The sequence below is a fragment of the Molothrus ater genome, chromosome 8, assembly GCF_012460135.2.
Source record: "Molothrus ater isolate BHLD 08-10-18 breed brown headed cowbird chromosome 8, BPBGC_Mater_1.1, whole genome shotgun sequence".
In the NCBI taxonomy this organism is placed as follows: Eukaryota; Metazoa; Chordata; class Aves; order Passeriformes; family Icteridae; genus Molothrus; species Molothrus ater.
This window is the reverse complement of record NC_050485.2, coordinates 22204323-22230213: the sequence shown is the minus strand read 5'-3', so window position 1 is coordinate 22230213 and position 25891 is coordinate 22204323. Positions and strand designations below refer to the sequence as shown.

General features: G+C 58.9%; 1 protein-coding gene across 2 annotated transcripts; it reads right to left on the bottom strand.

Moving 5' to 3' along the window:
• Nucleotides 1-192: 192 nt before the first annotated feature.
• Nucleotides 193-25891, bottom strand: LDB1 (LIM domain binding 1). Of its 2 annotated transcripts, none has more exons than XM_036385885.2 (11): nt 25774-25891; nt 6330-6432; nt 5689-5733; nt 5391-5466; nt 5067-5169; nt 4703-4875; nt 4361-4483; nt 4099-4182; nt 3670-3793; nt 3110-3252; nt 193-2739 (listed from the first exon to the last, which is right to left on the bottom strand). In XM_036385885.2, exons 1-11 carry the CDS (start codon nt 25796-25798, stop codon nt 2509-2511), a joined length of 1230 nt encoding a protein of 409 aa, XP_036241778.1. In that variant the 5' UTR covers nt 25799-25891; the 3' UTR covers nt 193-2508. The 2 variants fall into 2 exon arrangements, with proteins under 2 accessions (XP_036241778.1, XP_036241777.1); XM_036385884.2 differs by having other exon boundaries at nt 3104-3252; nt 25774-25888.

Below are 25891 nucleotides of genomic sequence, written 5' to 3'. Positions count from 1 at the left end.
TGGCATGGCAGGGAGCCAACTGTGGCGTGCCTGGGAACCAGCAGGCACAGGCAGGCCAGCATCATCCAGGGAACACAGTGAGCCCTGTGCCCACACTCCCTGCCAGGGTACCAGGGACATGAGGGGACAACTCCCCTCTGCCTTGTCCACATCAGCCTGGTCCTATGCTCAGATGTAAGTGATCAGGACAGCTTCAAACCGAAAAGTCATTTTATTGGTACCATACATGACTCATAAATGGCACAAACTATGGAGGGGAGGAAAGGGGAAAAAAAAAAAAAAAAAAGGAAACAAAAAGGCATTACAGTGTGCCCATGGCAGTGAGGGCTCTGCACTCTCCACAGCAGCCGTGCAGCATGGCATGGAGAATCGTACCTTAACTGTGATGCAGAGCCCCCCTCCCTGCCACACTGGGCTCTCACCCCTGCCTGCAAAGGGGCTGTGGGGACCCCTGTGCCTGGGGGTCTGAGGGGCTGAGCCCCCCAGCTCCGGCCTGCCCAGGGAGGGGCCCAGGAGCCAACACAGGCATCTCTCCAGGGATCTTCAGCTTGAGATCACACCAGGGCTGACTCAAGGCTCTGTCTCCCTGCCCAACCACATGGACAGCAGAAGGAGAGGACACACAGGGTGACCCCCACCCCATCTCAGCAACCTCCTGCAGTCTCACCCAGGAGTGGGCAAAGCATGGAGTGCTAGTAGCACCCCTGCAGCAGCCAGAGCCCCAGGCACAGGCAGGCCCTCAGTGACACCTACCAGCCCCAAGCCTCATGGGGCAATGGGACACAGACTGTGGGATCCCCAGCAGGGAACTGGGGGTGTCTGACAGAGAGAATGGAGTGCACCTCTCACTCCCCCAAACTTCAGGGCTGCTCTGCCTGCCCCAGGCTCCCTTACGCACGCAGACAGACACACAGACTCTCGCACACACACTCTTACACACACTTATACCCCCACTAGGGCAGTCCCCTCCCACAGCAGCACTTGCTGCAACCCCACCATGGGGCATGCCACGGGGTTCCCACAGGCAGCCCAGACTCCCACTTTCCCCCAAAACCCCACTCCAAGGCTGCTGGGATGAACTGGTTAGTTAGCACAAACACCCTCCCCCGGCACCTCCCATCTTCTCCTTGGAAAAAGCCTTGGAAGGGATTTTTTTTTTCTCTTTTTTTTTTTTTTAAACCAAAAAAAAACCCCAAAAATTATTATTTTTCTCGTCGTTTCCCCTAACATCAATGGAGGCACCTGCTCTAGTGATAACACATTGAAAGAACAGTATCGTACACACTGTCTACAGCGCGGAAATGTACAAGCACGAGGTACACGAACCCGAGGGGGGAGCAGGGACAACAGCACACAAGATTTACATTGAGAAGGGAGGCAGGGGCTGCCCTCCCCAGCCTCTGGAGGGATTAGAAAGGAAGTCTGCAAAGTCTCTCCTTGGTTTGAAGCTCTCCGAACTGGATATAAAATGAGACTTCCATGAGAAGAAGCCTGTACAAAAGTCAGGACAGGGTGAAAGGGTTCAGGACAGGAGGGGGGGAATGGGAAAGGGGGCTGAGGGGGTATTTTTCCTTTTTTTTTTTTTTTCTTTCTCTTTTTTAAACTTACAATTTAATAATATTATTTTTTTTTCTTAAAAAAAGACAAAAGTAGGAGGTACCAGGAGCCAGGGGTTGCAAAGGGGCCCCAGGCAGACTCACGCAGGGTGGAGGGAAACACAGGGGCTGCAGGCAGGGAACAAGGGCACCGGCTGCTCCAGCAGAGCCGCGGGACCCCATGCCCCCCCAGCCCCCCACCACGCACTTCCTATATACAAGAGTCCCCCCATGGCTGTGCTGCGCCCTCGCTCTGGGGAGCGAGGGGAAGGGGAAGGTGCAGGAGAGTGGGAAAATGCGACGGGACCCTATCCTCAACACCATCCCAGCACTGCAGGATCTGACCCTGGCAGGAGGAAGCTCCATGGCAGAGCCCGAGGCACAGGGAAGGCTTTCCATCACTGCCCCTCCCAACCAGCCCCACCTTGGACAGGGGATGTGCAACCCCACTGCAAGTGGCTGCTCAGCAAACACCAACCACAGGGCCCAGGGAGGAGGAGGGTCTCTGTGCTGTGCCAGACCCCAACACACGGCATCTGGTAACGCCAACCGCTGCCAACACCTCCCCACTAATTCCCCCTCGGTCGGCAGGGAGGGGTTGGGCATGTTGGGACAGGGATGAGAAGCTCTCTGGGCAAGAAGCAGAAAAGAAGAGCAGAGGGGGAATAATGAAGCTACGGCCCCGGAAAGCCACCCTGCCCTGGGGTCCGTCGGGGAGGCAGGTGTGGGGGTGCGGGGAGGCGGCGGGGGTGACGGTGGGGGCTGCCTGCCTGGCGTGCACCCCGGGCCGTGCACCCCATCGTTCACGTGGCGCTGATCCGCCCCCGGTACCTCGCCGCTTCCCAGTCACTCTCCGTTGCAAATGTACAGGTAGATTGGTTGGGACTGAGTCCACGGGGCGGCGGGGGGGCCGTTACTGCGACGCCTGCGACGTGGGGTTCTCTGACTTGCTCTCCTGGCTGGAGGGCGGTTTGCTGTTCCAGGGGCTGTTGGCCCCCAGCGCGGGCGAGTTGTTGAAGCTGTCCTCGTCGTCGATGCCGTTGGCGGCGTCAAACTGCGTGTTCTCCAGCCGGGTGATGAGGCGCTCGTCCTCGTCCCCAAACTCCCCCCCCATCAGCGTGGGCTCGCCTACCACCATCACATCCTGAAAGGGGAGACGGTCCCGAAACATAATCGAGGTGGGGGGAGCCTGGGCCGCTAGACCCCCCTCTCATCAACGCAGCCCCTTTTTGCCCAGCTGTAGGGCCACTTCCTCATCTCCACTGCAGAACCTGAGCTTGGGCACTGAGTGGGGCAAACACATCCTCACTCCCGTGCATGAGAGCAAAGGGACTCATGGAAGGCAGCTGGGACATCCCTTCCTTCTTTTCCCCACCACATGGGAAGAACTGGGGTGGTTCAGATAGGCAGTCCCTGGGGGTCTCCCCCTAGCAGCTCCCAGGGGCAGGGGCAGAGAACCCCCCCCTCCACCCCAGAGCAGGAAGAGAGAATGGAAACGGGATGCTTACAGGTACCTGACTGGACAGGGCAAAGGTGCTGGCTGGGCTCTTCTTCTTGCTGTTGCTGTTGTTGGTGTTTCCCCCACCAGAGCTCATGGTGCTGCCCCCCGACATCTTCCTTTTCCGGCGCTTGCTGGGCTGCTGCCGTGCTGGCTCGGCTGGTGAAGGATGGAGACATACATGGTCAGTACCAGCAAGAGGAAGCTGGTGCCCCCTAGCCCCTTTTATGCAAACCCTACTTCTTCAAAGAACACATTCTCCTCCAGGCTGTATCACCACCCTCCTCACCTCCACAGCTCTGCTGTCCTCCCAGACCAGAGGACAGGTGAGGGGCAGGTCATTTCCATCCCTGCTTTGCTTTCCACTGGCAGCTGGCAGCCTCAAGGCAGGGGGCACTGGCTGCCTGCAGCCCTGCTCTGCCCCACGGGGAAGGCAGACCAGCACAGAAAGGAGCCAAATGACTGATCACCACCCCCAGCCTTATGAAACAAAGCCAAGAACAGCTCTGGGGCTGTGAGAAGCCTGCACTCACAGGCAGTCCCAGCAGGCAGCAGAGCAGGCAGTGTGAGACTCACCGGGAGGAGCAACCATCCGCTGCCACTTTTGGAAGAGGCAAGTCTTGAGGCAGTCCCGGGGACTGAGGCTGTAGGTCTTGTGCCGTGACATGAGCTCCTGCATTGGTTCTAGGATTACACAGAGCTGCAGAGAGCAGACAGACTCTGGGTTAGATTGCGATGCTCTGAGCCTCAGCAAAATGGGAGACCCCATAACCTTAACCCTACACCTCTACTGGCAGGCGTCTGTGCTGCAACGACCCCAGGCCACGCTGTGAGTTTGTGGGATTTGACAGACCCATAGCCCTCTACAGCCCCTCTGCAAGATCCCTTTTGCAAAGCCAGCCTTGCAGCCTACCCACACCCCAGGGCAGCCAGGCTTCAGGCAGCTGAGAGCACAAGACGTGGCAGAGCTGCAAAGCTGCAACTCCCCTCTTCTCGCACACTTACTCGGAGGTAGTTGAGTGTGGAGTTTGAGAGCCCACAGCGTGTGATGTTCTTGGATAACTGGTCCAGCATCTGGGGATCCTGTGCCTAGGAGTGAGAGGGACAGAAAGCTCAGCTGCATCCAGGCTGGGAACAGCCCTCCCATGCCCTGGCCTGTGATGCAGGACTGGGTTGAGGTCCCCCACTTGCAGAACAGCCTGAGGAGTGAGGAGCTCAGCAGCCCTGTGTTGTTCATGCCCAGGGGAGCTCATGGAGCTGTACTCACATGCATGGCAAGGATGCTGCGGGGAATAAGTTCTCGATGCTGGCGGATGCTGAAATGCCACGTCTTTATCCTCATCATGTCATCAAACATGAACTCCAGGTAGAGCCGCCCCTCCACACACACCTGGGCGGGCAGGGCACAGGGTCAGGCACAGGCTGCCCCAGCTTCCCCCAGCCCAGATCCCCTGCTGCACACTGGAACACACTCACAGTGGCTTGCCTCTGCTTCTCACAGAAGCCATTCCCACGAGCCCAAAATGCACAGCCCGTGGGACTGCAGTCACCAAGAGGGCACAAAAAACCAAGGCAGGAGAGCAGCAGAAGCTGTGGGTGCTGGCAGTACCTGGGTGAACATGGGCTTGCCGTGCTGGGTGACCATGGTGCACTGGTCACAGTCCAGCGAGACGAAGTTGTTGTGGAAGGATTCCTTGGGGTGCTTGAGCACGTAGTACAGCTCTGTGGCTCCCCCTTCAAAGATGCTGCGGAAGTAACGGGGAATCAAAGTCCGACCAATCGCTGCAGCAGGAGAAAGAGGAAAATAAGGTCAGTAAACCCAGCTCATCCAGATGTTCCTTGAAATGTACACGAAGAGGGTCCCCCCATACCTTCTGGCTGGAAACAGCTGAGCTCTGACACCCTACCCACATCCCCCGTAGCACACAACTGCTGCAATGCCCCTAGGAAGGAGGACTTAAGCTGGTACTCACTGTATCTCTTTGGTCCATCCTCCAAGCAGAAAGTGATTGTTAACATGGCATCATCCTCAAAGAACTCTGTGGTGAAGGCATCCCACCACAGATTGTCACATTCCTGGGGATGGCAGAGAGATGCTAAGTTAGAGAGAGACAGACAGACACTGGCTGCCAGGCACAGCAGCCATGTGCTTAACCCAGGGAAGACTGTGCACCGAGCCAAGTGCTCAGAGATGGGGGTGACAAGCCCTGTCCCACGGCCACATGTGGGAGAAGGCAGCGGGGGCCCCCACTGCTGAAATACTGCCCTGGCCAACCCTCACGCTCCCAGCTGCCTACCTCTGTCCAGTTCTGCAGCCGCTTGTTGAGCTCAAATATCCTGTAGTCGGTCTGGTTCCCGTACGGCGTGTGCCTCCTGCCCAGAGAGCACAGCAAGCCATCAGAGGGGAAGACAGCCACAGGGTGTGGAGGGTTCCTGAGCCCACAGGGGGAACACATACAGCCCCTCCAGGGCTGGCAGAGTCTGAGCAATCCTCTCAAAAGCCCCAGCCAGCCAGCATGCTGGACCTGCTGAGGCACCCCCACCACAGGCATGAGCTCCCCCCAAGCAGGGTCCACACCAGCCCCCCATGCTTACCCGATTCCAGGCTCCAGGTACGTCGGTGGGTACATAGGTGTAGGTCTAGCAGTGGAAAGAGATGCAGGCATGTCAGGGCTAGCAGGGATCTCCCTGCTCACCACATCTCCTACTTCCCTGGCTACAGCAGGCAGTCAGGCTCACTGGAGCTGAGTGACTCCCCGCAGTGCAGACTGTACTCTGGCTGCCAATATTTGATAGCCCCATGGGGCGAGCTGTAGCCCAAAACTGGGCTCTGATCCCACAGCATTGGCTCCTTCACCCCTGAGACCTAGCCAACTGCTCCCTGGGGACATACCCAGCTCCTCTGCAGTAGTGACTGGTGCCAGGCAGGACAGACAATGAAGAAGGGGCTGTTTTGGCAGGAGCTGGGAGGGCTCCCTTTCATTTCAGGGGCTTAGTCAGGCAAAGGGTTTGGCCTCACAGAGCTCAGGACCTGGAGGCTTCCTTCATTCCAAATATCACTCATTCTCAACCCACTATCATATGCGCCTGCTCCAATTCCCTCTTTGCTCTTGTGCTAACTGAACTCCATGCATTGCAGTCTCTGTTTGCTGCTGGGAAGCATAACACAGAGACCCTAGGGTGCAAACTGCAGAGTGTCCTAGACATTGCAGACCCCTCCCTGGGCCCCAGCTCACCCCACATCTCGATCCAGCATGGTGCCTGGGTGGAAGGGGGGGAAGGCGTTGCCGTTTGGGGGCTCCTTTGGCGAGTACAGCTTGAATGACTTAGAGGAACAGCCTGGAGAGAGAGAGAGAGAGAGAGAGAGAGAGGGGACATGGGTCAGTCAGGGGCACCCTGTGAGGAGAGACACACTGCTGCTGCTGCAAGGAGGAGGAGGAGGAGGAGGAGGAGAAGGAAGGATGCACTCCATCAGCACAGCCCCATCCCTCCTGTGCTTCCCCCCGGATGTCAGCCTACTCCCTTCATCCCACACACAGCTCCAGGCCTCCCCTGTGCAGGATGGAACTCACAGGGTCAAGGCTGAGCTCTCAGGATCAGCAGCCAGAGGGGCCCAACCTGCATCCCAAGGGTTTCTCATTGGTACCCCAAGTTTGTCAGTTCTCAGCTGGCTGGGCTCTGGGGATGTGCCCGAGGGGGACAGTCCAGCTGGTGAGCCTGAAGAGGGGCTGGCTGGGCCCTAGCCCTCCCTCCCACACTGCTCCTAATCCCACTGACCGACCCACCCGGGAATCACACAGGATCTTTTTGCTGACCTTTCTATCGTCATGGTGACGGGTGAATAATTGCCCAGAGGGATGGATGGCAGGTCCCCAGGCAGCCACCATCTGCCGCTCAGGCAAGCCAGTGGCCACCCGGATCCAGGCGGACTGACAGATCCCACACGCCAGCCCCCAGCTGTGATCAAACCACCCCAAAGCCTCACTGCCCACCAGGGCAAAGGACAAAGAGCCCAGAGAGGGGCATGGGGTGTGATGGGGTCTGCAACAGAGCACACGATGTGCAAAACCAGCACACATTCTGAGAGCAACCTGGGGGTCCCCAGACCTGCCAGTAGGGGACATTAGGTATGCCGGGCAGAGCCAGCCCCATCCAGGCTCCTTAGGGGCAGCCAGGGGCTCCCACACTCACCAGCCCACTGGCAGCACAAGGGCAGGTTCCCGGCAGCAGCGGCTGCCAGCGCTGCTCCCGAGCCCCGCGGGGCCGGCAGGACCCGGCACGCTGCGCCAGGATGCTGCTGAGGCACGCGGCTCCCTCCCTGCCGGCAGGCAGGCGGGCAGACGGGCTGACCTGGATGGGGCGCAGCAGTGGGCGAGCTGCCAGGCAGCTCCGGCTCCACCGGCTCAGCCGGCCCTGCCGAGCACAGACACGTCTGCCCCGTCCCGCCGCAGGCGGGGCCCCGGAGCCGGCCGTGCCGGGCTACCGCGGCAGCCGGGGCCAAGGCAGGATCCCCATCGGCTCCCGCCCGCACACAGCCCTGGGACAGGCACTTCCCAACGCCCACCAACCGCCAGGACTGCCACCCGGTACTGCAGAAAGCAAACCCGACAGCGGAGGGAAGGGTCCCAGAGGTGCCAGACACCACTGCCCCTCTGGGCTCCACGGCCACGCTGTGCAGAAGGGTGCCGGGACAGGATCGGAGCAGCAGCTCGACCACGATGGATACAGGAGGGGAGTAAAAAGCACCAGAGTCAAGGAAAGCAGTGCCACCAGCACAGGGACCCAAGATGTCCAGCTTGTTGCAACAAAGAGCTCATTAGCCAACAGAGGTGAACAACCAAGGTATCACCTTCACCCCTGCCGAGCCATCTGGGACCCCAAGTCAGCAGTCACAGGGATTGCACACACTGCTGAGCAAGGGCTGGTCAAAAATAGAAGGGGTCACCTCCCGAGCATTAAATCCAACTTGCAATGTGGGAATGCTTTTACTTCTTGGTTTTCTTGGGGGCCTTTTCACCATGTTTCCCCACAGCAGCTGAAGCCAGCCTCTCTCCAGCACTCACCAGGATCTACCAGTCCTGTGGGGCTGGAGCCAGCCCAGCCACTCAGCCATGGCTCACTGCTCCCACTCCTGCCCGCCTGCAGTGAGGATAAGTGGGACATGGCACAATTTCTCATACGGCTGCTAATAATGTCGGCTCCTTGCTCTTACTGAATGTTTTCATAGATAAAACAATTTTTAATAGAGACTTCAGTGCTAGTCAGTTGCTGCTGCAGAGGAGTTTTTGCTTTCTGCTTTATCCACATCCATTTGTGCCTAACAGACAATAATTCACCCCAAACTGTACTAGAAACACAGCATTTCTATTTCCTCCATTCTGTTGTTATACAACATGACACTGAAGCATGTACAGCACATAGGAAACTTCCCAAAACTCCCAAACTTCTGTTGAAAACAAACCAATTCATTAGGCAGAGACAGCAGTGGCTGATGCACTGCTTGTTTCTGGTCATCATGTCCTGAGGGGCAGAAAAAAAATCAGACCCAGCAGGTCTCATCCTTCAATTCTTTGTTTTTATTCACTGATGAGACATGGGAAAACTAAATTCCCAAGGCTTCTTGCTATCCTCAGTCCCCATCTTGTTTTTCAGGGTGCAGGAAGGTCTCCTGGTGTGATTAGACCAGGGAGACACATCACTCTCCATCCATTGTGCTTCTCATGCTCTTCCCTAGCTCCATGCTGCTGGAGACAGGACAGAAGACAAGCCAGGCCATCACTTCTACCCAAGCCTCCATTTCTACCCTGGGCCTTTCCCAGCAGGTGAACATGGAGACACCCTGCTTTTGGAGCCCTGAGTGACCTGTGCCAGGATCTAGAGGAGTGGAGAGAAGCCTGTTATGTGACCTCAGCAAGACTGGCATCCTGACCAAGTATTATTTTTAATGCAGTGTAAAATATGTCACTGGATTCAGTGGTTTGAAATAATACTAACAACAGCCTTAGGATTTGATACAAACTGTCCAAATTCTACATTCACTGTAGACACACTACACACATAACATGAAGTAACACAATTACTTTACAGCAGCAGGAACACCAACTTTTACTCACACACAGGCCATGCTGCCTGGTCCAGGACATCCCTCCATCACCACCTATTTCCTTCATACTGCCCCAGCTGCCTGCAAGCCCTGTCCAGCCAGGTGCAGTGACACAGACACGCAGATGTGGCCCGTCCCAAGCACCTGGCCCTAGCTGCTGTTTCTGCATGCCCCTGTTCTGCCTCCTGCAGTGAGCACAGGACCAGGGCAGGCTTGGTGATGCAGGAAGGCTTGGTGCAAACAGGGGTGCTGCCTGGTGGCTGAGCATGCAATGCCCCTGTGGAACATGAGGCAACAGGAGATGCTTCCTGTGGCCGCTCACAGGTGCTGGCCCTAGCGACACAAAAACATTCAGCAAGGGAAAAAATCAGGCTGACGCTGCAGCTGGTGAGCTACCAGCCCAGGCAGGTCTGGGCAAACAGCACAGTGCTCGTGGCCAGGTGGGAGGCTCCATGGCTCCTCCTCAGCATGGAGGTGCAGAAGGGAACCCCGGGAAGGGATCTCACAGCTCAGCATCCTTGGCCGAGGCCAGGTCCACAGACCTGCCACAAAAGCGTGGGCAAGTCCAGGTGGGCACCCACCCAGGGAACAGAAGGCAGGTGCTCTGCCCATGACTCACGTACAGCCCAGCACTGCCCAACCCTCCATATGCCTTCTCCTCTGCTGTTCCTGCCTGTGAACTATCAGCCCTTCTGGTGCACTCTCCAGTTTGCTGGAGCAGGAATGATTCACATCCTAGCCAAGCTCACAGAGCTGGGGAACATCAGATTTCCCAAGGCACCAAAAGCACGGTGGACACCTCACAGAGCCAACACAGCCAGGAGATAGCAGGGTACTGTGAGCTGAGAGCAGCACCTTGGAGCTGCCTGCCTGGGCAAGGGACATGGAAAGCAGGGAGAAAAGCCCTGCCTGAACTCCCATACCTTCAGTTCACCATCAAAGAGCAAAGAACTGCTGAGGACAGAGGCAAAGCAGCATCATCTTCTTCCTCCTATACCTGTGACTGCTGGCAGGAATCGGTGCCCCCCTACCAGACAGGAGCCACCCCTGTCTGTCCCCTGTTAGGCAGTCAGTGTGCTCTCTGTGTAAGCAGCAAAGCTCACCAACAAGGCAGAGGCTAAAACATCAATGATGAAAAAAATGAAGAAGTGGGGCTTGAAAGGGGCTGCAGGGTTACAGCTCAGCTGGGGAGTGTCCTGCTCTGCCCAGCAGCCCGGGAAGAAAAGGCCGGCCGGGCTGGTGCTTCCCGGAATGCTCCGTGCCTGCTTCCGTGCTGCCTAACGAGGCTTTGAAGTGTAAATAGCGGCATTGTTTCGCACGGCTGCCTCGATGGGGTGTGGGCGCCCTGATAGGGGAAGAAATACATCTTCCCAGGCCAGTACCGCTGGCATGAGGGTGGTATCTGGGACTGGGTGCAGGGCAGCGTCTCAAAGAATTCACGTGGTTTTGCCCAGTGACAGTGCCTGGTGTCCAGGAAGTTGGCAGGGCTGGGAGGCAAACACGAAGTATTCAGAGTGACTGGGACAGGCAGAGGCACATGGAGCAGACCATGGTCTGCCCCCACAAGCTTGCCTTCACCTCTTCTTTCTCCTTTTCTTTGGAATAGAGGGGACTGGGAGAGGCCAGTTGCAAACTCCAATGCTGTTGTTAAGCCCACAGGAGCCCAGGTGGAACCCACCAAGACACAGCCTGAGACATTATTAGTGACAATATCAATTTGCAGAAACCCCAAATGCTTTAAAAATGCACAACTGGTGAAGCTGAAACTCCCACGAGGCTGGGCTTTCCAGGGAAGAGGAGATACCACTTTTGGAGGAGACCATGTGCTACGGACTCAGTGGCATCCAGAGGCTGACCCCAGCCAGGACACTGCCTGGCCCTGACCTGTCTGAGAGCAAAACCTGCATTGCCACCTGCATGCAGGGATTGCTCTCTCTGTTTTCCCAAGCTGCACATCTGAGCCATCCACAGAGCTTATCTGGACCACAAGCTGCCTCCCTGCCCACACCACACCATATGCATGGTGTCCCAGCCCCAGGTCAAATCCTGCAATATTAGTGCAAAAGTCCCCCACAGCAGCACACAAAGCATCTGAACCCAAGGGTGCTCTTCTCTGCACAAAGGGTCACAAATTTAGGGGGACAGCCAGAGAAGGGACAATTACCTGCAGCTAATTATGACAAAGTGACAATCTTGATGTAGGCTGCAAAGCAGTGCTATCTGAAAGCATCAGGTGAAGAGAACCTGTCCGGGATGTGGATTTACAGGTCAGGGCTCAGCACAGTCCCACAGCCTCAGCTCTGCCAGGGTTCATGGTCTCCTGCAGTGTCTAGGGACAGGAGGAGTCTCCCCCTTCCAATTTTCTTCCTCAGATGATTCAGACACGTAGACGGGGAATTCTCCAGGAGGGAAAAAGGGAGAAAAGCACACCCTGCCAATTGCAAAACAGCCAGAAAATTGAATCACGTTCACGGCTGCAAGCCCCAGATGCAATCCCACAGATAACCCAGTTTCAGCTCCACTACTATCAACTTACCACGAGGCAGTCATTTCCTGCAACTCTCAGGGAAATATCCCACAGTCCCTAATTACTCCTTTCAGTTCACTGTCTCAAAGATGATCCATAATCAAACGCTGTCGGTTTCAGCCTCAGAAATGCACTTTCAAATTTTCAGACACTTTCCCTCTCTCCCAGACCCCTTCACCCTGGGGCCCTGCCACTCTCACATCCCTCCTGCAGCACGCATCGGTGCAGCCCTGGCAAACAATGTCGTGTGGGAACTATGGGGCTGGAAAAAAACCCCTGTCAGCATACCTAGAATAAAAGCCTCCTGACAAACTAGGATTTTCATCATCAAAGGTTTTCTAGGCTCTGCGGCAACACAGAATAATTCAGTTATAGCTAACCATGCCGATGGCCCTGCAGAACATGAAGCCAACATCCCCGCTCACAGCTGCCTGCCTGCCACGCACATGGTGGAGCAAAACTACACAGCTCTGCATGGTATTGTGAGCTTGCTGGTCAGGGCAGCCCTCCACAGAGACAAGATTTGCCCAGGAGAGGTGGAGCCGAGAGCCACACTGCAGGGAAGTGACAGCAAGAGGCTGAGGTCTGTGCTTACACTGAGAGAGGGGGATTCACAGTGACCCTCCAGGCCGGCAGGACCCCCAGCGCCGCTGCCTCGGAGCGCAGGAGGCTGTCAGCCCCACGTGGCGCATGGAGATCCGCGATCCCGGGATGCACCGCTCCCCTCGCTCCCTGCCGCTGCCAGGCGCCGAGAGCTGCACGCTGGGACGCGTAGTCTCCGGAGACGCGGCCCTGCCGCCGCCGGCCGCCTTGCTCCATGTTGCCTCCTAGGTGGAGCCCCGCAGCCCTGGCAGCCGGCCAGACGCCCGCTCCGGAGGGGGGAAACAAGCTGGATAACTCCCGCGGCGAGGATCCAGCTGGCCTCGCTGGGGCAGCATGCGCCCGGGGGCGAACCATGGCGCTGGTGTGCAGCGCCTGCAACAAGGTCTGGAAAGCTCACACATGCCCATGAAGAGGAGGGACAGTGCGGGCATAGCAGGAACCTTCTCAGTGCAGCTCACAAAGCACCTCCGTTGCTTCTTCGAGCTGCCAGGCAAGCCTCTGCCCTCCTGCTCAGGCAACTTCTCTCTTCTCAGTACTTGGTTCAAAGGCAACCTGGGAGTTGCTGAACAAGGGACAGGCAGGCTGCCGGCAGCACTGGGGACAGGGCAAATGCAGTGGTTGCAGGACTCCCACCTCTGAACAGGCAGCTGCCACTGGTGTCAGGCCTTTGGACAACCAGTGCAAGACAGGGCCAAAACCCCAGGAAGAAAAAGGACACGGTATGGTCAAGCACACCTACCCAGTGCTCCTGAAGGCACGAGGAACCCAGCCCCAGGGAAACCCTCTTACCCCGACATCCCTGGTTACAACTCCACCCGACACAACAGTAACCCACGGGGCAGCAAAACCTCACTGCGGCAAGCGTGACAACCCACAAACACACATAGAGCAAACAACAGCAGGAGCACTCTGTCCCCAGATCACTCAGAGGATGGGAGGTTTCCAAGTGAGAGGGCCAGGAGAAGCAGTATCCTGCTCTGCCACCACACTTTAGGTTTGTCTTGTTAATGGCCATGTCAAGCTCACGCCAGCGCAGAGCCGCAAGCACATGAAAGAGGGCACACTGAGAGAGACCACTCAGGGCCAAGCACTGCTGCCACCCTACCAGCCATGGAACAGGAATGGAGTCCTGGGGCTGGACTGGTCCATATCACCCTCTGCTCCCGCATCCTGAGGAGCTGGGCAAGCTCAGGGCCTCCAGCTATCGCTGCTCTCTGAAAAGAAGCTGAAAGAGGCTCCAGGTCCCTAGCCTGGGGAACCTTTGCTTCAACTGAACTTCTGTGGCTTTTCACTGCCCTTTTCCTATTTTACATGGATTGTGACCTGCTCCTGGTGAGGAGAAAAGTCACCAAACGGCAGCAAAACCTTTGTCATCAAACCTTCCAGCACCAGCCTGTCCCGTTGGATCACAAGTTCTGCAGTTTGAGGCAACACAACTTTATGTCATTCTGCTCAGCACTACTCAGTCTTTAAGGGGTGCTGAGATCACAAACCTGGGATTTCTACAGCATCAGGAGTGGAAAGACCATATTCAGTTCAAACCATAATTCCCCCACAATGAGAACACTCCAAAACCTAAGGCTTTAAAGGAACAAGGACACTGATATTTACCCATACTTGCAACAGAAGCAGTAAGAGCTGATACCTGACCAGCACTGGAGGAGTCGCTGCAAAACTGCTCAGACAAGGTGCTACAGAAAGCACGTGGAGAACAACTGGGAAGACCCTGGGAAGGGGTGTTTGCTCTCACACCTGCCCGGCCCAGCCTTGAGCAGGCTCAGACCCTCCTGGTGAGAAGAAAGCAGGTGACAGTTTGCAGTGTGGGATAAGTGCACACTGTGTGCCCCCAGAAGGTGGCTCCCTGTTAGACCCCACAGCCTTGGAACCCTTTGCTCACACCTCACCCTGAGAGTGGCTGACACCTCTGGTTTTGGCTCCTGCTGCAGCACTGGCTTTGGCTAGGGACAGCAGTTGCTCAGCAGGTTCCTGCCATGGTGCCTGCCAGCTAAGGCTGCAGGGATGGGATTGGAGACTGCCCAAGCCAAGGGAGCACCAGGAGTGCTTATCACCCATCCCTAGCGGGCAGGCTGGCAGGGACTACTAGGCCAGACACCCGAGATCAGGGCAGCCTACCACCTACCAGGTTCTACCAAAGGGGCTCCAGGAAAACACCTGCCAAGCTAAGACACCCCTCCACAGCTCTGGCATGCATGCTGACTCCTAAACTGGAGCTGCTGAGGCTTCCCCACTCCCGAGGATGCTGTGCTCACCCTCAGCTTGGTCCCCACTTCTGGCTGGCCCAGGTAAAGCCAGTGCTTTGTCTGCCAGGGAGAATGAGCACCCTATGCCCACACCCCCCTGAGCCTCCTGAACCCAGCAAGGCAGCTTCTGAAAAATGTGTGGCCCTCATGTGTTTGCACATGAGGACCTTTTATTCCCTTTGCACCTGTGGGAGGCTGGCGGGACCCTTTGAGCTGCGAGCAAGGATGAAGTTGCAGCAAGCAGTGAGGTGCGGCAGGCGAGCAGCCCCAAGAGCCAGGCACTGGCCCCGTAAACCCCGTGACAGCACAGGCAGGGGGACCAGGAGGGCGTGGGGCAGCTGTCAAGGGGCTTCGGCAGGGGAAGGAACCCGGAGAAGAACAAAGGGAGCTGCAGGCTGGGATGGAGCAGGGCACAGCAGGGCATGGGGGCTGCTGGCAGCACCCCACCACGCTGGGGGTGCCGCTCCAAAAGCCAATACGTGCTGGAAAGAAAGGGGAGCCAGGGGAGGGGAGGAACACCACAGGCAGGGAGGGGGAGGCCAGACATGGGAGCTAGAGGGGAGGGAACGAGCTGAGGGGCCAAGGATGCACTGAGCAGCTGGGGAGGGATGAGGAACGGGAGAACTGGGTAAGGATGGAGAGGGAAGCCGAGGAAGGAGAGAGGAGCTGAGGACAGGGAGAACCGGGCCGGAGGAACAGAGAGCGGGCAGGGGGCTGCCGCGGGGACCCCGGGCCGTACGGGGCCCCGGTGGGGAGCGGCGGCGCGGTGCGGCCGCGCACAACTTCGCAGACGCGGGGGCGGCGCAGGCGGGACCCCGGCCCTCACCTCCGCCGCCCGAGCGGGGCCGCCACCGGGGTGGGGGGGACCGGGAAACTTCCGCGGGGGGGAAGGGGGGCGCGGGGGGGCGGGGTGACTCACGGCGCGGCGGCGGGCGGGGGTCCGGCGGCGGCGCGGCGGCGGCGGGCGGGCGGCGCGGGGCCGCCGCGGGGCGGGGCGGGCGGGGCGCGGGGCGGGGCGGGGGCGCTTCCTTTGTCTGCGCCGCGGCCGGGACCACAATGGCTGCGGCGGCGGCGGCAGCGGGGCCCGCTCCCCCCGCACCGGCTCCCCCGCCCCGCGCCGCCCGGGGGCCCACGGGCCAGGGCTGACGCCCGAATGGGGGTCCCCGGAGAGCTGTCCGTCCCCCCCCCCCCCCCCCCGACCGGTGCCGGTACAGGCACTCCCCGGGATGGGGATGAGGGAGCCGCGTCCTGCTGAGGAGCTCGGCACCAGCCGGGGCAAGGATTCTTTCCCTACTGCGAAAGTTTGAATAAAAATACACCTTTTCCCTAGCTTGGTTTCGGGGTATCTGAAGTTTTTTCAGGATTTTTTTTTCTTTTTGAAACTTGTTTCCCTTTCTCCCAGTTTCAGACGAGAAAAGAAAAATACAACCGGTTTGTTTGTGAAGGAGGGATGAAAAATAAAATGCTCCAGTTTGCAATTGCCATCATACTCCCAGGGTCTCCTTTCCTTGATAAAACTGCAACCTCTTCTAGTTAGGAGATTTTAGGGAAAAAAATCCATTATGAAAATTTCCGTTATAAAAAACTCTGTTTTTCCCATTCCCCTTCTGCCCCACATCTGCCCCTTGCAGCTTCTCCTGCCCTGGTAAGTCAGACTGGCACAGACCTCTGCTGCCAGCCCAGCCGGCAAGCCCAGGGGCTCAGTGCATGCACACAGACACACACATACAGACACACGTACACACGTGTGCTGGTACAGCTCACCCTGCACACATGGGCTGCTGTTCAGGCCGATGGGCTGGCATGCACTTGCATGCCTTCCCGAAGGCCTCCCGGCACAGCCCCGGCTAGGTGTGCACCCATGCCTGGGGCATGCACACCCTCCCACATCCCCCTGCTTGCAGGGCCAGGCCCGCTCCTCATCGCCTCCCCGAGCCTTGGGGTAATGCAGTACAACCAGTTGGATCCTGCCAAGCACACTTGCTTCCCCCCACCCCCCCTCCACCCAACAGAGCAGACATGGCTGGTACAAAACCTCATCCATGAGGTTTTGGGGGCTTCCTCCCCTCCGTGCTTGTGCACCCCCAAAGCCCTGCATCAGAAGAGCAGGGGAAGCCCCCTGCTCCCCAAACATGTGGCTGTCTGGGACCAGCACTGCAGAGGGACAGGCACCATCCCCTCACTCCTGTCCCTCACACTCATCGGCTGAGTAGCCTCCAATCCTGTCCTGCTCCACATTGCACCACCATGATTTCCCCTTCCTCTTGCAGGCTACCCTGAAAGTATCATTTTCCACAGCCACATGGCTAAATAGACCAAAACTCTTTGTAAACCCCAGATTTACAGAGAAAACAATTCACTGTAAACCTAAAAAGCTCTGTGACACCCTATTCTGTGAAAGGCACATGCAGCTGGAGGTACCCATGCTGTCAGTGCCTTGATAACTGGGCACAGGGATGCTGTGAGTGCCCCAGCACGCCAGCCCTTCACTGCCTTGTCCTCCAGACAGCCCAAATCTTGTGGTGCTGGGTGAGATGGGCCTGCAGCATGCTGACCCCCACCATCATTAGGCCAAAAAGAGTGCTAGCTGCAATGCTGGTGACAGCTACGGGATGGCACAGTCCTCCTGGCCAAGATTGCCATTAAACGCAGTCCACCCGCACCCCATTCCCACTCCAAGGCACAAAGACACACAAGGCACAACCACCCACCAGCACTGAACACCACGCTGCTACTGCAAAATACTGCAAAACAGTGAAAAAAGGGTTGAAAAAAGGGTCATTTTGTCCCCATGTTAGAGACTCCTGGCACCAGTGCCATGGCCAGGGGATCAGAGAGCAGCCCCCATTCATCCCCAGGCCCTGTGCATCCCCAGCAAACATGCCTGGAGCAATTTATCCCGGGGCTCAGCAGCCCTTTGGGACTGCTCACGTGTCCCTGCTCAGCTCTGACGACAGCACTGGACTGGTCCACGTGGCTGCAGCAGCCCCAGCTGTTTATGGTTATAGCCGAGTTAATAATTAAATAGATGCTGGATGGAGAGCAGAAGGGCTGGGATGCAGCTGGGAAGTGTGTGTGGCAGCAACGGTGTGGGGGAGCCCCTTCCTCACCAAGTGCTCATGTGAGGGGAGCACAGGGCTACCCAGTTTTTGTGCTAGGGCATTCCATGCCCCAGATCACAGCCTCCACTCTCCTCCTAGCAAGGGCCCCATGCTTGCCTGGTCTCCCCAAAGTGCAGCCCTGATCCAACACCTGGTACAGGTCTCAGCCCAGGGAGCTGGCAGCAGCTTGAGAGCAGGAGTGAGCACAGGAGGATTCCTCCCAGGGAAACGGATGGGAAGAGCCCGGTGTGGACCAGGGTAGCCAGGGGATGCCCAGGTCTCTCTGATCCCTGTGCCATGGCTCAGTGTGCCTGCAGAGTGTGCCTGAGGGATCCCAGGCAAGCAGGGCAGGAGGCAGGGCATGCTCACACTGACACCCGGCTGGGGCCCTGGCAATAGCAGGCCTAGAGCAGGGCCGCGGACACACGCTTACATAAAAAATAATAATAAAAATCTGCTAGCTCTGCAAACAGCACAGCCTGCACCGGGAGACGGACTGGCCTGGCACTTCCAAACCTCACGGACTTGTCCAAAGAGCAGCCAGACCTGGGCACCATTGCACGCATGCAGATGCAGCCTGCAGCACTGCATGCGTCCTGGAGCCCCCCCTTTCCAGAACACAAGAGCCAACCCTGCAAATCCTACCATCCTTCAAACAGAAATATGCTTTGTTTCCCTGTTTCTCAAGGAGGGGCTTCTCTCCTCCCTAAAGCTATGCAAGACCAGATAAAAAGGGAGTTCTGGAGCAGGAGGGGCCCCTGTTTTTGGCTGGAGAAGCCACAGATCCATCTCTCCAGAGGAGGTTTGGGGGAGGCTGGAAACTACATGGTGAGTCATGCCAGGCAGGCAGCAGATCCTGGGGGCTCCTGGGATTAACCCTTCAAAGCCAGAACCACTTCCAGACACCCAGAGGCAGAAATAAAACCAAGGGGCTAGGGAAAAGCTGCCAGAGCAGAATGAGAAGTTACAGGGCCACATCTTGAGCATCCTGCATGGGACAGAGAAATCAATCTGAATATGTGAGCAGTGGACAAGCAGCAACCAAATGCATATATTGGTGCCTATCCTCTCCAAAACAAGAGGATATGGAGAAAGGTTACTGTGGGGTGCAGAACCCCAGAGTGCATGAGGTTCATATGGGGTGTCCACCCTCACATCACACCTTGTTCTGGTGGCATGGGTCAGCCTCAGCACCACTGGGCTGCCCAAAGGCTCCAAGGGGAAGGTGCAGTCCACAAGCCAGCTTTGGCACATCCTGCTAGAATGGGGTTTCCCCGTGGCACTAGCACAGAGAAATGCCCCACAGTGTTCCTGTCCCTGAGACATCGCAATGCACGTCCTGCAAGACCTCATCCCCAGCATAGCCACCCACAGCAGTGAGCCCCAGTTCCTCTGCAGAAGCCCGGGGCCAGCCTGCCAGAGCTGCAGGGTTTTAAGGCTCCTCCAGAGCCTCCAGGTGGATTCTCTCATGTTACAAGAATGGTTCGTTTTACAGCTCCTTTCCTGGCCTGGGAACCCACAGCAGGGAGGGGGTGACATGCAGCATGGCTGCACAGCCCCAGCATCCTGTGCCTGCCCTCTGTCCCTCAAGAAGACCAACAAGGGACAGGCACTGCCGCTTCAAAGACAACCAAAGCAGAATCCTCAACACCCAGCCCTGCAACTACAGGAACTCAGCCCTGGTCAGAGAGCATCCTGGTCTCTGGCCCACTGTTCCCCCTGCATTTCCTCCACTCTTGTCTCCCAAGCCACAGAGGACCCTTGGCATCCATAAGAGATTTACATAGCCAGGAGCTGCCACCCACCAAACCCCCCCCTCCCCCCCACTAAGGCAGCCATCCCTCCTGGTACACACATGTCACTGTGCCCTCCCACACTAGAAGCTCCCCTGGGAGAAGGTAAGGGACATCTTACAGGGCCATGGCTGTACATGGTTGACTCGAAGCAGGTAACTCCAGCAGCTGAGCCCACCCTCAGCCACCCCCCCACACGGTGCTGCTGAACACTCCCGAGCAGCTCTCCGAATATAGCAGCATCAAATAGCTCCATCAATAATGCATTGCTTCTGCTTCCTCTCACTGCCGTGTTTTTGTTGCTAACATGCGTGTCCTTCCTGTTAGCAGCTGCCTCCTCCCCACCAGCTAGGCCAAGCAGGGACACGGCCACGGTGGGATGGTGATGGCAGCTCCCACAGCTCCAGGTCCAGTTCCTGTAGGGACTGACACAGAGCCCCATCTATGCCACTCGGGGGCAGGCTGGGGTTCTGGGGGGGAACCCTGCCACCGTCCAAGCCTCCTGCTGCGCACGCGCTGGCAGCGACGATGGCATGCCGTGGCTGCCCAAAGGATTTGGCAGGGGCACCAAGCTGGGAGGAGCATAAGGACATCTCCCCAGCCTCAGCAGGGAAATGCCCCTCTGCAAGGACTTTTGGCAGCCTGGCACTCCCTGTACCCATGCAGCACCCCCATTCCCAACTCCATGCAATGCTGCACCACATCAGCTCCTTCAGCAGCTCTGCGTTGCCATCCCCGGCAGGGAGAGAGCTCCCGCTGCTGTGCTCCTGCCTGCCCCTGCCCGCAGCTGCCCCGGGCTCACCCCGGGCCCGCCCTGGGCCAGTTGAAGCAGGCAGGTCAGGGTGCCTGGACCTGCCCCATGCCCAGCAGAGTTGCGTGCCTGCAATGCCATGAGCTGCCATGGGCTCCTAGTAGGGAGGCAGGAGTTGGTGTAGGCAAAAGCTGGCACCCACCACCCTGCTGCTACTCAGAGCAAGCAGGGGCAACCTCTGTCCTGGAGGGCAGACCCCCAGGCTGCACAAGACCCTGGTTGGAGGAGAATGCACATAGCAGAGCAGAATTTGGTGCAACTGGCTGGTGTAGAATAGTCCAGCCAACACCACCAATGTCCCAGCTTGGCTTGAGCTGCAATCATTATGTACAGCCACCTGAGCTGTACTGCAGAAACCTGGCTGCATACACAACACCTGTCCCTTGGTGTGTAGTAGAGGGCCTGAGGCTGCTGCTCCTGGCAGAGAGCAGGGGCCCTCCCACCCCCTTCGTGCCCCCCTCTCAACCAGGGGTCCATCCTGGGGCACAGGCACCGTCACCTTGGTGCAGGGTAAGCTCTCCTACCTGACTGTGGGTTCTACAAAGCCGAGGCAGAGAGACACCCTGCAAAACGGGGGCTGTAGCTACATGCCACAGGGCCCCCCAAAGGAAGTGGCAGCAGAGGGGTGCGGGCAGGGTGTTATCGGTCACCCTGCGGGCAGGGCGGGTCAGGGCTGGACAGGGGCCAGCGCCTGCCACAGTGGAGATTACGCCTCGGGTTTAACGTTCATCCCCATCCATGACCTGCCCAGGAGAGAAGGGGGTGAGCTGTACTGGGAGGCTGATCTGACAGCTTTAGAGACTCCTGAGCCCCGCCAGCACTCCTGCTCAAAAGGGACATCCAACAATGGTGCACAGCCCACTTTCCCACACCCCGATGAGCACGCAGCAGTGAACCTCCCAAAAACCTGCCAAGCATCACCCCTGCTGCAGCCACCCCAACCGTGCCCAGCAGTGATCCTGGGAGAGGGGCAGACTACTGCCACTATCCCTGCTCCAGGTGGGGCACAGGAGCCCCCTGGCAGCCCTGCCTGCTCCCCAGCACCCTCCCCCCAGCACCAGCAGGAAACCACAGCCGCAGCCTGCGGGCAGCTGATAACGGTCACCCAGCCCCATCCTGCCTGCACCCCACCACCCGGGGAGCTGTCCCCACACCCACTGCTCCCCAGCCCCATGGGTGCACCCACACCGTGCACAACAGCAGCCCCAGGGCCCAGTGTCACCCTGCACAGAGCTGGGGGCTCTTGCTGACAGTGCAGCTGGTGCACCAGGACACACCAACAGTTGTTGTGCATGGGCACCATGCTCCCAAGTGTCCCAGCATGCTCCTGGCATACCATGCAGACCCATGCCTTGCGTGCTCTAGCAACATGGATATGGCGAGAGAATCCCAGAGCAGAGTGGGGGAGGGTGGCATGAAATCGAGTGATCTGACCCGAAAGGGATGGGCAGGGGACACTTGAGCTCCTGCCCTGCCTGGGGGCACACAGCCACCTGGCCAGTGCATTCCTGGCCACAAGGGTACCTCTCTGTCCTGGAGGTCCCATCCCCCAGGGGCATCCCCTCACTCCCCAGGGAGCAGCTTTCACAGCAGTTTGTGCTGAGCAGGTAACAACATTCCTGGAATAAACTTGGGGCCCAGTGCAAATACACAGTGCTGAACCCGCTGGCATTGGTGTGGCACTAACCCATGCAGGATTCTCCAGGCATATCCTGGGTGAGCTCACACTGGCCCCAAGGAGCGCTGTGATGGGGCCTCACACCAACAACAGGACCCCTGAGGAATCCCCTCACTGAGCACCAGACAGCCACAAACCCATCACGACCTTGCCACAGCATGCCATAAGCGGGCAGGCAACGCAGCACACACTGTATCAGTGTCAGGCACTGTGCTGCTGAGGGGGACAGGGCAAGTAAGGCGTTTCATCCAAACATCACTGGTAACGTGAAGAAAGCCTGGACTAGAGCACACCAATATGCACAATGAGGCCTCAGGACCCCTACTGCTCCCCTCCTCCCCAACAGGCCCAGGGGCACCCCAAGGTGCCAGGCACCCCCGGGGGTGTTTGGGAGCCAGAGCCCACAGAGGTCAGGGCTGCCTGGCCCCCCCGCCGCGGCACTCAGCCCGCTCGCTGCCATCCCTTTCCCAGCGCATCTGTCGCAGAAGGCATGTGGCACAGCTCGGCCTCGTGACAGTGGGGGATGCACGGCGCCAGCTCGGCAGAAGGGAGGGATACGGCAATGGGCCGTGCCCTGGCTGGACGTGTCCATCCCGGGACCCAAAGCATGTGCCCTGGGAAGCTCTCCCTCCAGCCAGAGGGGTGCACAGGCTAGTTCTCTACAAGGTATCCCAGGGAAGGGGCTGACCTTGGGAAAGTTGCTTCCCTGCCATGAAGCTGGAGCCAGCCCCGCAGGGAGGGAGAACAGCTCCACTCTGCTTTGCTTCCCTCCTCCCCCCCTGCACTGACACCATCACTACAGGGGGAAAAACAATGATAATAACAAAAATAATTAAGGAAGAAAGTGCAGAGCATGCTGGGAGAGTGAGAGGTGCCCCCAGGGGTCAGGGCCCCGCTGGGGTCTGGATGCCAAGACCTGTCTGCCGGCCCTGCTCCAAGCAGCCCTGGGCACAGCACCACCGGCACCAGCACCAGACAGCTGCTGCCCCAGCCGCTGCCACCTCCTCTCTGAGCCCATTGCACTCTTGCTGCTCACCTCTCCATATCTGAGGTGGGGGGCAAAGCCCCCTCAGGCCTCCACTGGCCCCAGCAGCTCCCCACTATCCTCGGGGACAAGAGTGCAGCAGCTTCCCAGCTGAGCAGCTTCCCTGCTCCAAAGCTCTTGCAGAGGGGAAGAAAGGAGCAGGGAAACATCTCTGGAGGGATGCAAGAAGAGCTGCAGCGGGGCAGGATGCACCCCCAGGGATGGCAAGGAGTACATTATCCCTCTGGGAGGGCACAACTTGGAAGGGGGGCAGCCAAACCCCCCCCCGGCAGCAGCTCCCAAGCAGGAAACTCCTCCAAGTTAATGCAGCCCTGAAGAGCAGCCTGGGCAGAGAGGCTCATTAAATGTTTCTGGCTGGCGGGAGGCCAGCGGCAGAGCTTGTTTTTTCTATATTCCGATAAACAGTCCGGGGAGGGGAAGGGGGAGGGGGGCGCAGGCTCTCGATGTGCCACCCAGCCCCAGCGGGGGAAGACGCGGGGGGCACATGTACATTGCACGGCAACACTGCACAGCAGCCTCGTGTCCTCCCTGCCCTGGGGCGGCGGGCAGGGGCGGCGTGGGGGGGACACAACACATGAAGCCGTCCCGAAGGATACTCTCAGGTGAGGGGTGACCCCATGGCTCCCGATCGAGGGAGGACCCCCCTCTTTGCACCCACCAACATGCCGATGATATTCCCAGTGGCGTGGGGCCAGCTCCCGGGGAATATGAAGGGACCCCCCGTTGGCCGTCACACGGCCTTTGCCCCGCCGCGACGGGAGCCCCGCCGAGGCTGCGGGTGTCGGAGGGGTGCCGTGCCCCCGGTGCGGGGTGCCTGCGGGGCGGGTGCTGTGGCTGCTCGGCCTGGCTCGCAGGGAGGTTCACGTGACTTTCTGCTTGAGGAAGCAGCGCTCTGGCAGCTTCCAGTGGGAGATGGAGGAGGAGGAGGAGGAGGAGGAGGAGGATGGGGGAAGGGGCCGCCTGGCTTCATAGAAACACGGCGGCGAGGCGCAGGCAGCGCAGGGGCGGGGGGCCGCCGCGCAGGGGCACCCCTTCCCCACCCCGCTCATCCAGCTGCAGACCCCTCGGCAGAGGCGGCGCCGGGGGAGGCACGGGGACCGTGTGCTGTCACAGCGCCCTACTGCCTCCAGCAGCCCCCCAGCATGGGGTTCTGGCCTAGCAGGAGGCTCTCTCGGGACCACAGGGATGCTGCCACGGGAACTGGGCTGAGGGGCGTCCCTGCACAGGGACCCCATGTGCCAGATGCCCAGGGAAATGGCACAACCTTCTCCCCAGGGCCCCCCAAACTTGGCTCCCTGTCTGCTGGCCAGCGCCACGGGGACCTGGTGCTGGACAAGGTTCCAGCAGCCCTCCGGGACCCCTGCCCTGCCTTGTTCCTGGCACAGCAACGTTCTGCTCACAGCAGCAGGCGATGCAGCCGGGCCAGCTGCCCCAAACCTGCCCCCAAGCCCAGGCGTGCAGATGAGTATCCCTGCGGCAGCACCCTCCTAGGTGCTGAGACCTCACCAACTCATCACACCTCCTATGTAGTCCTGCAGCCTTGCCAGCCCGCAGGCTCCAGAATTAGGAACAAGCTCTCCAACAGACACCCCACAATGGCCATGTTGGGGGGCCATAGAGCATCCATGTCCACCAGCATCATTGCAAAGCCTCTGCAGGGACACTGTGCCTCACACCTACATGGGGAGCTGTGGCACCCCACAGACCTATTGCTCTGGCCACAGGGGTGCTTTGGGGTCACTCTTCACAGCGCCACCTGCATGCCTGCCCAATGCCCCTGCAGCACTCTGCCTGTGGGGTCCCAGTTCCAGGCTGGTACCAGCATCCATGTGCTCTTGGGTCCCAGATCTCTTAGTCCAACAGATCTCAGGATCCATGCCAGAGGAACCCCAGCACTCACGCCATGGAGTCCTAGCCTCACAACCACATCCCAGCACTGATGCCATGGGGTTCCAATCCCACAGTCAGACCCAAGCGTCCATGCTCTAGGGACTCCAGCCCTTCAGCTGGATTCCAACAGCCCATACCATGGGGACCTCACCCCCATGGCTGAACCCAACACCCACACCATAGTGACTAGGACTCCAGTCCCCACACCTTACTGACACCCATAGCTTATCCCCAGCATCAGCACCATGGCCAAACCTCAGCACCGACACTGAAAAGCCCCCTGTGTTGTAGTCAGCTCCCAGCAGCCATGCCCCGGGGACCCAGCCCCATAACCAAACGCCAGCACCAGTACCACAGAGACCCCAGCACTAGTGGCAGATGCCAGCACCAATGCCATGGAGACCTCAGCACCAACACCGTGAAGACCTCAGCGCCATAGCCAGATCCCAGCACCAATGCCATGCAGTCCCACCAATACCAATGGAGAACCAATACCATGGAGAACCCATCCCCATAGCTGGACTCCACCACCAATGCCACGGAGACCCCAACACCAATGCCACGGAGACCCCAACACCAATGCCACGGAGACCTCAGTCCCGTAGCTGGAGATCTCAGCCCCAAAGCAGGACAGCAACATCAATGCAGTGGGGACCCCAGCCCCACCGCCGGACCCCAGCGCCCATTCTCAGGGGACCCAGCCCCACAGCCGGACCCCAACACCAACACCATGGGACCCCAGCCCACAGCCAGACCCCGACACCACTGGGGCCCCCACCCCGTAGGTGGCCCCCAGCTCCCCACCCAGCCCGATGCCGCGGGGACCCCAGCCCGAGGGGCAGCCCCCGCCTCGCCGCTGCGCACTCACCAGGGCATGCACAGCCCACTGACATCTTCACATGCCTGGCCCGGCCGGGGGTCGCTGCGCGCTGCCCGGGCCGCGGGGGTCTCGCATGGGCGGCGCGCCGCGGGCTCCGGCGCGGCGG

What these genes read in the sequence shown, in the direction of transcription:
- LDB1 (XM_036385884.2), bottom strand. Translation starts at nt 25,798, where the DNA reads ATGTCAGTGGGCTGTGCATGCCCTG. An exon ending in AGTGGGCTGTGCATGCCCTG is followed by an intron (nt 6,433 to 25,773) that starts GTGAGTGCGCAG and finishes CTCTCTCTCCAG; the next exon opens with GCTGTTCCTCTAAGTCATTC. An exon ending in ATGCTGGATCGAGATGTGGG is followed by an intron (nt 5,734 to 6,329) that starts GTGAGCTGGGGC and finishes TTCCACTGCTAG; the next exon opens with ACCTACACCTATGTACCCAC.